Below are 13,186 nucleotides of genomic sequence, written 5' to 3'. Positions count from 1 at the left end.
AGTTAGTCCATTTACTCGTCTCGACCCATTACAATGTTGAGAGCCTTTCGGCTGAGCATGACTGTGTGTCCAAGTGCGTTGAGCTTTGCTGAGGCGGATATCAAGGCTGGATCTTGGCTTTCGACACGGATCTTCTCCTTGACGCGGACCTCGCGGTTCTTGTACGTGAAGGTGCGGTCGGCTTCGTCATGTGTAGGCGCTCGTGTGCCACCGAGGGCTGATGCAAAGGTGTTGCGGATGCTGAATCCAGTGAGTGAGCCGGTGTCCCCCGCATGATGGGGCTCTAGTGTGCGGATTTCGAGGACGAGGGCAGCGTCGAAGACGAACAGGTGAAAGGATACGTTTGCAGGCAGTGGAGGATCAAATGTCTATCACAGTCAGCAAAGCTCTTAGTTTGTGTAGATACGCAGCGTACATTCTCGTCGACGGGATTGTCCCACCACGAAGGCTGTACGGGCGAGTGGCCTTTGAGAGCAGCCTGTGCCTCGATTATGTGGTCATGGAGTAGTTGGAGTTGGCCCGAGACGAATTGGGCGTTGGTCGCGTCTCCTCCCCAGGTAGCGACATCGATGGCGTCTAGACAGCTGTTGATGGAGGTTCGTACAGAAGTAAGCTGGGGGACAACGAGCGTAGGCGCATGCGGTGCAGAGGAGATGACGAGGTCCCAGGTCAACGAGCCCTTTGGTGGTGGGAGGCTTGCGAGGCGGAGCTTGATGTTCTGGGGACAGTGAGTAGGTGCTCGAATATACACAAACGACCAGACCATGACCTACGCCTTTTGTGATGCGCGTGCCGATGCGCGTAATGAGGCCCTTGAGGCTCTCTGAGCGCACAGAGGTCAACACCAGTGTAGATCCATTCTCAGAGGGCGCAAGGAGGGCAGCACACTCGTCTAGGCCGGCCTTGAGCGACTGCAGCGTCTCGCGCAGCTGGACAAGCAGCCACTCGAGCTCGCGCGCTTGGGATGCCGCCTGTTCGTGGGCGAGACGGTCCTCGTCGATGGGTGGCCATATGGCGGTGGACATGATGGCGGTGGGTTTCCAAGGCAGGACACAGCACCCACCCGCACACAGTCAAAAGACAGATGCAGCAAAGCAGCAAGGCAGGACTCCGTCTTGGTCAGCCACGCAGGCACGATGGGCGGGCGCAGAGTCGACGCAGTAGATCTCGCTTCTATCCGCGCAAGGCCCGGATCCCTGCCCTGAATCAGACCCTCCTTGTTGCAGCCGGGCGCAACCTTTCAATGCGCCTGCGCCCTCCACTATTTACCATATGCTGCCGCTGCCGCTGCACATACACACAAACGGCCTCATCCCACTTCGTACTTCCATCCGAGCCATGGACCCTTTTTCCTTGCTGTGTGCCCCGGGATGATGCAACGCGCGTTAATAGTGTCGTAACCTAGTGAGGTCACGAAGCTAGCCACGACGCCAGAGAGCCGACTCTCCCACACCAGCATACGTCATGGCTTGGCCCGACTTCTTAAACCAGCTCTCCCAGGCCCTTTCAAGTGAACATGTTCGCTGTTCATCTCCAATAATAATTTAGGCCCCTGTGCAACCCTGACAACCATTGCTGGCACTGTCCTCTTTGTTACAGCTCGACAGTTGGATATCCTCCTCTCACCACCATGGCAGGCCCGGCTAGTATGCAGTCCCGCTCTGTTCCGCCGTCGCCTATGCGCTGACATGCAAAATAGGACCCTTGCTCGCCATTGCTTCACTCGTGCTCGTTGCTGCCGGTCTTCTCTTCCAGTTCTTGACAATTCTGACTGGCGGCGTCAACAAGTCCCCTCTCGACAGGTTCTACTTCCTCGAAGCCTCCACCAACGGCATTCCCAACGCCCGTAACCCCTCAAGATGGACCTTCTTTGCTATCTGCGGTGAAAACCCAAGCAATGGCCGCAACGCAAACTGTGGCTCACCTGTTCCCGCTCTTCCCTTCGACCCACCAAGGAACTTTGGCACTGAGCAGAACATCCCTGATGCCTTCCTCGGCACGAAGCAGTACTTCTATCTGTCTCGCTTCATGTTTGCCTTCTACCTAATTGCTCTTTTCTTTGCTGCCGTTGCCCTGGCTTCGGGTCTCCTGGCTCTTTTCAGCCGTCTTGGAGGATACCTGTCATCTCTCATGACCTCCATTGCCCTCTTCTTCCAGGCCCTCGCTGCCGCTCTCATGACGTAAGTTTTACATAGAATAATGGTCAATGGAAAACGCTAATGATCACCAGCGCATGGGTTGTAAAAGGTCGCGATGGGTTCCGATCCGCCGGCTTCCAAGCCCGCATCGGCCGTTACCTCATGGGATTCACATGGGCTGCTGTAGCTTGTTTCTTCCTGGCTACCATCATGTTCTGCCTTGGTGGTCGTCTTGGTGGTGACAGTTCTTCAAAGATGCGTCGCAACCGTTCCACAAAGTCAACCCGCAGCCGTGGAAGTTTTTTAGACACTGATTCCCAGCGCAGAGTCAAGAGCGACTACTCTGTGTAGAACAGTAACCAATTAGGAAGGAGACAGGACTAGGAGGCGCTGTCCTGAACCAACTGTCTTTTCTGCAACGATATCCACGATTTATTTCAATATACATGTACAAGTATAGTTACTCTTGTAATAGCGAGCAACTACATAATGCATCTACATCCTAGCTTAATGATAACCACATACCCATAAAGAAACAGCAAAATCATCTGTGACTAGGCATTCTAAGTTCCTTTCCTCACTAAGCGTCCACTTCTGCTTTGCTTATGCCGTCTTGCCCGTAAGTTTCTCATATGCCTCCCGATATTTCGCCGCAGTCTTCTCCACGATGTCAGTAGGAACTTCAACTCCCTCTTTACCCTTCAACCCATTACTTGTCAGCCAGTCCCTCAAAAACTGCTTGTCGAAGCTTGATTGTGCCTTGCCAAGATTCTGCTCCCAAGTGTCCTTTGGCCAAAACCTGGAGCTATCCGGCGTCAGAACCTCGTCAACCAGCACCACCTCACCCTTCTCATCGATACCGAACTCGAACTTAGTATCAGCGAGGATGATCCCTACTTCTTCTGCGCGAGATGCAGCAGCAGTGTAGATAGCCAACGAAAGCTCCTCAACCTTGCTTGCAACCTTCTCATTCCCAATCATCTCCCTCGCCTTCTCGGGACTAATATTCTCATCCTTACCACCAACCTCTGCCTTTGTACTCGGCGTCCAAAGCGGCCGCGGCAGCTTCTGTCCCTCGATCAACCCTTCTGGCATCTTGATGCCATTGACGGTTCCAGACTTGGTGTACTCTGACCACCCAGATCCCGTGATGTACCCACGAACAATAGACTCAATGGGCAGAATCTGCAGACGGCGGACTTGCATGCTGCGGTCCTTGAGATCCGTCTGGCTCGTAATGGCTGAAGGTAGATCATTGGTGATGAAGTGCGTTTTCAATCCAGGCACTTTGGTTGGTAGATAGTTGAACCAGTAGATGGACATTGCTGTCAGTAGGGCGCCTTTGCCTGGGATTCCCTGACCATCTCGTTAACATAATTGACTTGGAAACTCTCTATTAGTTTGTCTCTTCTGAAAACTCACATTTTCCATAATCACGTCATAGGCTGATATGCGGTCGCTAGCGACGAAGAGCAGGGTATCATCATCAATCGCATACAGATCGCGCACTTTTCCGGATGCGACTTTTGGCAGCTTGCCTTGAACGTCGATATTGGTGACGGCTTTGGAAGACATCTTTGGCTGTCTTTGTCAAGGTTTGTTGAATTGAGTTGCTGGGATGACTGGAAAGGAAGTTTTATGCATGAGTATTTTATGCCCTGCATGAGCAATTGGCGGGGCGAGTGTGGCGCAGGCGCTGTGGCGTACGATACGCAAGGCGCTTGGTTCTGAGAGCCATGCAAGACTATTTGTTCCGATTCAGAAATACACTAATTCAACATTTATATTTAATGCGTCTAATTATGTTAAGAAGAATTAAAATACAGCTTTGGTTTCGTCTCTGAACTGTCTCATCGACAGAGAGACTACGTCAGCCCAATCAGGCACGGCGCGTAGATATCATCACACCAAACTCTATTTAGCACCCTAGCCCCATAACCACACCTCACTCAACCATCCGTCCATCCCTTCTACACCCCTGTAGGTCCATATTACCATCTCCACATGTCCACATGTCTTCGGTTCAGTTCACGGCACTGATACGCCTTCCGTTTATTCGGGGCGACTTTGAAGATCCGCCACAAGCAAGTTGCCCCTGTCTGCCTTTTGGAGGCATCATCTGACCATTGCCTAGGCACAATGGGATGCCGAGAAAGATCGGCAACTCTGGAAAGTTATATCCAAGTCGTCAAAGACTAGTGATTTGAACTGTTAGTGTATTGTGGTATGTATATACTAGGATAGATGCTGACATGATATAGGGGTTGAGTTGTACGCACGTGCATCGTAATGGAAATGCCAGCCTTGCTTACTTCACCTTAGAGCGGACAAGTTCCAGGTTCCGCCCACCTTTCTTCTGCAGCAAGCAGCATGGTTGTACGAAAGACATCTTGACCATGTTCGAAACCAGATGAAGAAGGTCAGCATCACGAATGCTGTTCCGTCATCACCTACAGTCGGCAGTACCATGACTGCTGTAGGTGGTGTTGCCATGCGAAGAGGCGGTAGTGCCGGGTCTGGAGGTACGATCTGTTCCCACGATAGTGTCCGTGACTAACCATGAGTAGCTGGAAGGACACCATCTGTCTTGGCCGGGCGTTCGAGAGAAAGCCCTAGTTTGCGTAACGCAGAGGTGGCGACCCCTGGTAAGTATCTCCGATGACGGACTGCAGGCGATCTTAGGAGATAAGTCTTCTAACAAAATTAGCCCCTTCTCTTTCAAGGACACCCTCTACGACTACAATCACTCAGTCTCGAGCACATGCTCAGGCACCCGCCCGAACACTGTCTACTAGGTCTACCCAGCGTCCCAATCTGACAAGCCGCAAGTCAGAGGAAAGGACTCAAGCCTCAAATTTGCCTCACCCAGGTTACCGCAATGATGGGGATGTCTCACCCGACATCCCGGAGTCATCATCTTCAAGTTCATCCTCTTTGTCGGATGCGGACCATCCAGTTCACCGCAGTCAGTTGTTTAAGAGACCTCCTCGTTTCCAACAGAAGCGCCCACGAGATCTTGCTACGTTCGATGAAGGCGACGGTGCTCAAGAGTTCGATGAGTCTGGCTCTCATGAGACGAGTTTGCCCTTTGCGTCTGCAGCAAGAACGCAGCCAAGTAGTAGCAAATTTGCACAGGACGCACAGTTTCGCGGTAGTACTAAATCAGAGCAAAAGGCCGTGCTCCCCCATCGCTCCAGGACCGATCCACCATCGAGACAAAAGTCAATTGATGTACAGTCTCTTACTACTGAGACAGCGTCATCAATGACCAGCTCAGGAGGGCCTCCATCGGCAGCGAAGAGTCCTATGAGTCCACCTCTAGGTCACCGTGCAGCGTTAGGTCGGCTTGGTAGCCCGAGGAGTGGTGGACCACGATCTAGAAAAGAAGGTAGTGAAGGTACCCCCAGCATGGGAAGCAGCTTCAGTGATATCGATGGTGAGTTCTGAATCGAACTGTAGATTGACACTAGCTGACGTCAATCAGATGCTGGAATTAGTGAGTCGGCTCTCGAGGAAGCGCTCCTGAGCAACATGCAACATGGGCGAATGAGCACATTGAGCCGCATGTCGAGGTGGTAGGCAACAACGTATTAGGGATGAGAAAGTCTTGGCGGTCGGAACGGAGTTTGATTTATACAAAGAATACCATCACCCCTCACTGTATTGGTTGTAATTCAGTTTCACCTTTTTACCAATCGTCATAGCCATATAGTCTTGGCGCCCACTCACCACCTCACATCGACCACTTTCCAAACACCACGTTTCTACAGGTACTGTTTGTCACACTAACTCAACTGACCAACATAGGCGTCATGGAGCGGAGACTATTGCTCCCAAAGATCATCGTCTCAGACTACACAATTACGCCTCCAATATCAACATCATACCACGCGATCAAACCTTTTCATCCACAGAAAGAGGATACCATATTCTTTGGCCAAACTTACAAACTCATAAAATCTCTCCTCATGCCCCCTCGTTGCCCGCACGACCCCAACAAGCGCCGCTGGCCTTGTGAATTTTGCGGAATAGTCGCCACACGCGCATACTGGACCTGTGCTGCCCTGCTCCTAGACTACTATGCCGACTTTTATGCCCACGACAGCGCGATCATGCAATCCATATGGTTTCACCTTTTTGACATATGGCAGGAAAGCGCAGTATGGCTCATCGACGGCCTGATATTAGAGTCCCAGTGCGTGGGTGTCAGTGAAGCATATCGAGCCCGAAACGCAGCAAAAGCGCAAGCCTTTGTAAAAAACGTCAGAGACACCGTCGAACTCGTCGAAGTAGTCCTCTGGGGCCGGAAACAAAGCATCAACACTGCGGCCGCCGCGCATCCAACCCAAGACACCATCCTCTACGACCCGCGAGGCGAAGTATGGCGTTCCAGCGGTGAATACGACACCGGCCCTTGGATCAGCGGCGTAAAACCCTGGTGCCAATTCCTATACAATGGCGGACCAGGCGTCGTGCCTCCTCCTCTCCCTCCCACATTCGCTTGTCAGAAAACAAACGATCACAATAACAATAACAATAACAACACTGATGGAAAAGTAATAATAAAAACAACACGCTACATTCCCCACCCCGCCATCGCAATCCTAACCGCACACACCCGCCGCGCCCGCGCCCTAGCTCGCAAATACTACTCCTCCTCCTCCTCCTCCCCGGAAACCACACTCCGCCGCCTCAACGAATTCGACGCCTACACCCCCATCTTCCCTTCCCCACGCCACCCAGTACACACCTTCACGTCGCCGCTCACGGGGCACACGGTGTCGTACGCGCTGGGCAACGGCGCGCCCCCCGTGCTACGCCATGTCGGATTTGCAGACCCGGAGTTGGTCGAGGAGCCAGCAGACTGGAGTTTGCTGGATGATTGTGTGGCGATTTGTAAGGGGTTGGAGCCGTATTTGGGAATTAGTAGGACGATGGGGGCCGGAGGCGGGCCGGTGGATGAGGCGGCGTTTGATGTGTGGACTGTGGTTGAGACGTGGGAGAAAGGGGGTGGGGAGGGAAGGAAGGAGGATGAGGACGAGGAGGGAAAAAAGGTGGTGGAGCTGGGGGATATGTTTGAGAATTGGTGTGGGATTAGGGAGTGTGAGGTGGGGTTTAGTCGGTCTGGCAGGTGAGGGTTAAAAGGGAGGGGGAGGGATGGTTGGGGCGTATATACTGGAGTTTCTAGGAAAAGGTTACTTATGGTTAACCTTTTTTGTCTTGACAGGATCGATATCAGTCGAGGTTAGTGGTTTGCTTTGACAAGGATCAACAAACAATATTTTGTCTTTCATTTTTCTTTCTGGAAAAATCTAAACAAGCTAAATGCCTTTACCTGTCCAAGCTACCTAATAACCGAACACCACGCAAAATATACAATAATATCAAAAAAAAAACAATATACATAGTTTCCACTTAAGCTACACACAGACACACGCCATTTCGCACGCGGAGATTCCCCTTCATTTCAAAACGCCCGTAGCTCATATGTTAATCTTTTATCGCAAGCAGAGCTTTCCCACTCCCCCTCCAACAAACCAAAAAAATGCAAGTAAACAATAACACACGCAACATACATATATAATCCCAATACCCGAAAGACCCGTTTCGAACCAAAAAAAAGCCCAAGAGGAATGACCAAAAAAACGTTCGCATGCCGAAATATATGAGCTTTGCGAATGTTTCTTTTCTTCTCTCGGTCATGGAAAAAAAAGGAATAATAAACAACAATAACAAACTCCGGTGTAATGCGATGTCATAAGCAGATCATAGCAGTTCAACCCGGGATAACGCCATGCTTCATGCTCTGGAGGACCCAAAAATCCCCCCTCTCAAAGAAATATCACAAATCTGCTGGGAGAAACAAACGAGATAACGAGGGTACGAAAAGTAACATACACGAAGCGAAGGTGGGGGGTTTTTTTTTTAGCAAAAAAGCCCTTCCCTTCAGAGTATGTGATGGGATCGGGTTTTTCGTAGAAGGAAAAGTGTCGACATGGGGATTTTGTTATACCCTACGTGCTCCGAAGAGACTCAAGTTGATTGCAGTCTCGTTCCCAGTGGGATTGCCTGAGCTCTCGGCTAGGATTTCCCATCTCGGCTGGACGAAAGGATAGTGTCGGATTTCCTTCTCTTGCTTCAATTGCAGTTTGCCAGGCGCCTGCGTGACCCCCTGGCCCTGACTCGCTGCAGGGGTTGGGCGTTGTGAATATACAGGCGAAGGTTGCATAGCGCGCTGCTGCATCTGCTGCATCTGTTGCATTTGTGAGAGTGGTGATGGGGTGGCCTGGCCTGAAGGTGTTCGCTGGAGCTGGGCGGGGAGCATCTTGTTTTGTGGATGCTGTGAGTATTGCTGCATGTTGCGCGTTTGTTGCGCTTGCTGGGCTGCCTGCATCTGCTGCTGTCGTTGCTGTTGCTGGCTCGTATACCGTTGTTGAGGTGTCGAAGATCCCGTAGCCTGCGCTTGCGGATTTTGGTACGGTGTTGGCTGTCCTTGCAATGGTGTAGGTGTCGGTGGCTGTGACGAGGTTTGATTTGGAGGAGCATTGACGGGTCTTGCAAGTACGAGCCAGCCATCAACAGGCGCTGTCACCCCGAGAATGAAGACGCAACGTGAGTCATTCGCGAGTCGAGCACCATCCAGCCGGGTGACATGGAATCGTACATCATCAGAGATGTAGTCTGAGAGGAATACTGTAACGTCAAACACATGTTCAGTGATTGTAGGATACAGTTCCAAAGTGGGGTGAGTGAGCATGGCTGCCATGACACTCATCATAGCTGTCTGGTACGGATGCGTAGCATTGCTAATCATTGTAGAAGCGTGGGACACTGCCAATCGGAGGAGAGCCGTCAACCAAGCGTAGAAGTCTAATACTGAAAGCTTGTTGTCATCCAGGGCTTGAGTCATGCCTTTAAGCCTCTCAATTAAAGCTTGAAGCATGCCAGATTGTTCCGTATTTTCAGCGCCCTTGCTGGGAGTTAGATCGATGACGGCGAGGAACTTCTGGACCGTCTTGGGCGAAACAACCTCCGACTCTTCTACCTTGGTAGTCGACAATGCAGTCAGGAAAGCGGAAGCGTTGATAATCTCACGCTCTGCATTCTGTCGTATCTGCCCTGTCAGCGAAGCGTCTAAACTCGCAAGAAGCTCTAGTCCGGATGGTCGGTCCTCCTCCACAGCTGTTCTGATGGCATTGAGAAGGGTAGCAGATAGCGCCTCACTGGGGCCCTCAGACGCGGTCGCTCGGGAAGAGAAGATTCGTTCAATAGCCGCCTGGCAGATGGGCAATGACAGCTCGCTAGCAAGTGAAAATACCGTAGCCACCTGCTGTTCAGGAGGTTTCTGAGATAAACCTAAATGGTCGTTTGGATCAAGAAGGGCATCTAGCGACTGATTCAGGCAATCACTCGAAACGTCTTTACTTAGCTTACTCAGACATCCTGGATCGGTAGCGATGTAAGTATTCAGAATCGATAGCACAGGCCTACTGCGCAGCAAACTTGCAAGCTGTGTTTGAGCCTTGTGCGAAGAGATTATCGAGCCAAGCCCAATCAGCTCACCCAGACACTGCATGAAACGCCCTTCAGTCTCTAAGCATAGCTTTCGCTGCTCGAGGCGATATCGATACGCATCTTGGGGTGAACATGACTGAGCCAGCGCATCGGACGGCAGGATAATGTGCATACCCTTCAGCGCGCTCTGGAAGCAACCTTCAGATGGGCTTGTCTTGAACCTTGCAACGCAGGCTCGCAAAATTTCCAGGAAAGAAGTTAGAGCAACACAGCCAGAGCCAGCTAGGGTGGGCAGAGCTACTCGCAAGCTGTCGGTTCTTTGAGCCATCAAGCTTGAGGCCAGCCATTCATTCACAACCATATCAAAAGTTGGTTCATCGAAACAGCGGAGTCGATGGAACCATCCATGATGGCTGTTCAGATGCACAGAACCCTTGCCTGAATGCTCTTCTATGTTGCTTACAATCTTGCGGAGTACTCGACCCATCATCTGCTGGTCCATACTGGTACCACTAGAAAGGATACGCTCAATTTCGTCATCAGAGGAGGATCCTGTCTGCATAACTTCACCCATGTTATCAGAGGCAGGTGAACAGGCAATAAGCGAGTTACGCTGGCTGAGTTGGCTTAAATCATAGTTGAGAAGCTGTGGGAGCTGTCCATCAGTTTGGGCGGTGCGAGCTAGACTGGCAAGGCTGAGCAGGAGCTCGCGATCGGGGAACCGGATCGTTCGCAAGGCGGCATATCTCGCTGTAACTCTGGCAAATAGAGGGTCGAAGGCACCTATGGCACGGAAAGCTTTGGCGTGGTAGTTAATCGTGTCCGCAGTGGAAGCAAGAACACTGGAATCCAAAGATGAAGTCGCGATGCCAACAACGTCCGCAAGTATAGCGAGATCCCCAAAACGTTCGAGGTAGGACCTTACAATATGGAAATCCAACGCCGTTAGCAAGGACACTGCAGCAGTCTCTTCTCCTGGTGCATCTTTGGTAGGTACACTATAGACAGTTAGCGAACTACCGTACGTGTTAATAAAAGGCCTTACTGCTCGTTGACTTCTGCATACTGAGCGACTTGTCGACGTAACCAGATACCTAGCTCAAACTTCACGGTCGGACTAAGCTTGTCTAGCTCAACTTCATTCACGTCCGTAGTAGAATTGTAGAGCCCAAACAAACTAGGCAAAGTCTGAGACATCATATGTTTGGCGTAGGTAAGGGCTCTTTGCTCCGATTCTGCAGAGTGTACGGTCCCACGAAGGAGGGTGCTCCGTAGGGTGCGAATCTGATCAGGCAGTCCAGTAAGGGGTATCTCGGTGATTAGACGCAGTGGCCAAGAGGCAGGCTGGTAACGGATTAGAGTAGACTCATCACGCTGATGAAGGCAACTTACCGCAGAAAGATCTGCACCATGCCCTACGGATCCAGTAGCAATAAGCCATTGTAGGTAGCGTCCGAGCGCGAATGTTTTGGAACGAACCAGTTCTGCAACAACCTTGAAAAGAAGGCTAGGATCGCCTGTTGCAACCCATGTCATTTCGCGCAAATACGAAATGATGCCCTCATAAACGTCGGCCCCGAGATGATTCCATCGCCGTAGTAACCGAGTCGCCAGATACACTCTGTGTGCACCTTCTCGATAGTACGTGCAAGTCCAGCGAAGGAGAACACTGATTAGGCGGGGCGCATCTGCAATAATCTCCATGCAGTCGTAAGACAGGTCTTCGATGCGGACTGGCCTATTGTAGTCAACAGAGTCTAAGATGCGATAAACTCGGCCGGCGGGCGTTTGTGAAGCGAATGATGGTTTCTGTGGAGCCTTTAACAACCTGCAGTTTCGCTGCTCGAGTCTCCGGATGGCTTGGGTGACGTGTGCATGGTTCCGCCTCTCTGCAAGTTTCTGGAGAAGAGGGCTGTACTGCGTCCACGATGTCGGGAGTAGTAAACATGCTGGTCGTGTTGCAAGTAGTCTGACAAGAGTATTTTCCAGATATTGCAAGACAGCCATGTAGGGACCCTGTTCCTCTAGTCGATAGATCCTGTCAAGTTGGTTGAGCAACGACTCAGCAAGACGCTTGCCGCGGCGGCGGCAGCACGTAACGTCTGCCCAGTAGTGTGAAATGGAAACAACCAACAGCCAGATGAATAGACGCTCCGATGCACATGTGTCCAAGCCATTGACTATCCAGTCGAGAAAGTGGTCGTCGTCCAAAAGGTGCTCTTTGTAGAGATGGGTAGCCAGTTGAAGGGCATACGTGATTCGTGGTTTCCAATCGCCTTGGCCTATTCCGCCAATAACACCGTCTATAAATTGCTCCACGGAACTGGTCCAGCCTCTTCCCCATGTCACAGTACCAGCCTGTCCCTTTCTCTTGTGAGCGCGCAGCTCGTTGATACCTACACACTTGGCCAGCCACAGGGCTCGCGGGAGCGGTATGTTCTTGTTGAGACATTGTTCCAGTAGCACTTTGCCAGTGAGCCCATGGGGTATGGTGCGGCTGAGGCGACGGAGGCCTGTGGTCGGATTTGCTAGATCGTGCAGCCACTGCTCACGAGTGGAATCTCTAAGTGTTAGTCGAGGTGGGGGTTTGAAGGTGTTGGGGGCCTGTAAGCGGCCGGTTTGTTGCCTCTTCTCCAGGACGGCCACAAACAGGGTGGATAGTGTACTGAGGCCAGATTTGTTTTTCAGGTTGTTTATCAGCGAGGGCCTTGCCGTATTGGACTCGTTCATGATCTGGGGCTTATTGCTGACACCTGCCTTGACAAGCGCCTCGGACAAGTTATCCTCGGCACTATTACCAGTCCACGGGAACACATCGGCAGCCTTACCACCGGGAAAATGGACGGGAGGCGCGACGACTTCAGACGCGCCTGGCTTTGGAGTGTCCTTGACTCCGGAGCCGCCGGGCCATATGCGACGTTGCTGAGACGCATCTCTTAGATGTATTGAACCCGGGCGTGGGGGAAGGGGGAGGTTCGCGGTTGGCTGATAAGGGAAGGCGTGTATAGGCATGTCGAGGGCGTAGTTGGGCATGGCGGTATAGAAGAGCGGCGGGCGTCCCCGCGGGGGAGGGCGCGCAGCATCGTTTGCAGCATTGTGTGTAGGAGGGCGGTCGTCTTCCAGGGCTGGGTCGATGCAGTCGGGCTGGACAAGCGTTGAGATGGGCTTGGCCGGCCGACGCTGCACCTGGGACCGAGGAGGCAGGCCGCTACCACGATTCTGAAGAGATTCGTGAATCCCCGGGCCAGGTCGAGAAGTCATCGCACAGGGGGCGACTTCATTGTTGAATCAGGCGCATGCAGATGGGCAAAGGGAGGGCGCCGGGGCTGCTGTGGCTGGGCGAGCTGAGAGGCAGGTGTAGTGGTATAGATGGAGATGCAGATGGGAGCAGCCGCAGGGCGACGGGGACATGTGCTCGCGACTGTTGCCAGCACCACACAGGGAGAGATGTGGTGGTCGGGAGATGAGGAGGGTGGACGGGGCCGAAGGATGGACGACGTGAGGCGTGTCGGCTAGTGGGCAGTCTAGAGGAT

At 52.1% G+C, this 13,186-nt stretch overlaps 6 protein-coding genes across 6 annotated transcripts; 3 read left to right on the top strand and 3 right to left on the bottom strand.

The window, feature by feature from the left end:
* Positions 1-11: 11 nt before the first annotated feature.
* Positions 12-1,025, bottom strand: COCMIDRAFT_89313 (uncharacterized protein; the record flags this gene model as incomplete). The annotated part of the gene is made up of 3 exons (XM_007687608.1): positions 12-368; positions 416-718; positions 774-1,025. 3 exons carry the CDS (start codon positions 1,023-1,025, stop codon positions 12-14), a joined length of 912 nt encoding a protein of 303 aa, XP_007685798.1.
* Positions 1,026-1,630: 605 nt separating this feature from the next.
* COCMIDRAFT_24448 (uncharacterized protein) lies at positions 1,631-2,489 on the top strand (the record flags this gene model as incomplete). The annotated part of the gene is made up of 3 exons (XM_007687557.1): positions 1,631-1,646; positions 1,700-2,180; positions 2,231-2,489. 3 exons carry the CDS (start codon positions 1,631-1,633, stop codon positions 2,487-2,489), a joined length of 756 nt encoding a protein of 251 aa, XP_007685747.1.
* A 252-nt stretch (positions 2,490-2,741) lies between these two features.
* COCMIDRAFT_89337 (uncharacterized protein) lies at positions 2,742-3,713 on the bottom strand (the record flags this gene model as incomplete). Its single annotated transcript, XM_007687607.1, has 2 exons — positions 2,742-3,494; positions 3,561-3,713. 2 exons carry the CDS (start codon positions 3,711-3,713, stop codon positions 2,742-2,744), a joined length of 906 nt encoding a protein of 301 aa, XP_007685797.1.
* Positions 3,714-4,150: 437 nt separating this feature from the next.
* COCMIDRAFT_34809 (uncharacterized protein) lies at positions 4,151-5,717 on the top strand (the record flags this gene model as incomplete). The annotated part of the gene is made up of 6 exons (XM_007687572.1): positions 4,151-4,222; positions 4,273-4,348; positions 4,463-4,660; positions 4,706-4,783; positions 4,846-5,574; positions 5,623-5,717. 6 exons carry the CDS (start codon positions 4,151-4,153, stop codon positions 5,715-5,717), a joined length of 1,248 nt encoding a protein of 415 aa, XP_007685762.1.
* Positions 5,718-5,950: 233 nt separating this feature from the next.
* On the top strand, positions 5,951-7,273 carry COCMIDRAFT_89328 (uncharacterized protein; the record flags this gene model as incomplete). Its single annotated transcript, XM_007687606.1, has 1 exon — positions 5,951-7,273. One exon carries the CDS (start codon positions 5,951-5,953, stop codon positions 7,271-7,273), a length of 1,323 nt encoding a protein of 440 aa, XP_007685796.1.
* An 872-nt stretch (positions 7,274-8,145) lies between these two features.
* On the bottom strand, positions 8,146-12,914 carry COCMIDRAFT_89467 (uncharacterized protein; the record flags this gene model as incomplete). Its single annotated transcript, XM_007687605.1, has 3 exons — positions 8,146-10,651; positions 10,699-10,997; positions 11,046-12,914. The coding sequence occupies 3 exons, from the start codon at positions 12,912-12,914 to the stop codon at positions 8,146-8,148; spliced, it is 4,674 nt and encodes a 1,557-aa protein (XP_007685795.1).
* Positions 12,915-13,186: the final 272 nt, after the last annotated feature.

This window comes from Bipolaris oryzae (genome assembly GCF_000523455.1).
Source record: "Bipolaris oryzae ATCC 44560 unplaced genomic scaffold scaffold_31, whole genome shotgun sequence".
NCBI lineage: Eukaryota > Fungi > Ascomycota > Dothideomycetes > Pleosporales > Pleosporaceae > Bipolaris > Bipolaris oryzae.
This window is presented reverse-complemented; position numbering and strand designations above follow the sequence as displayed.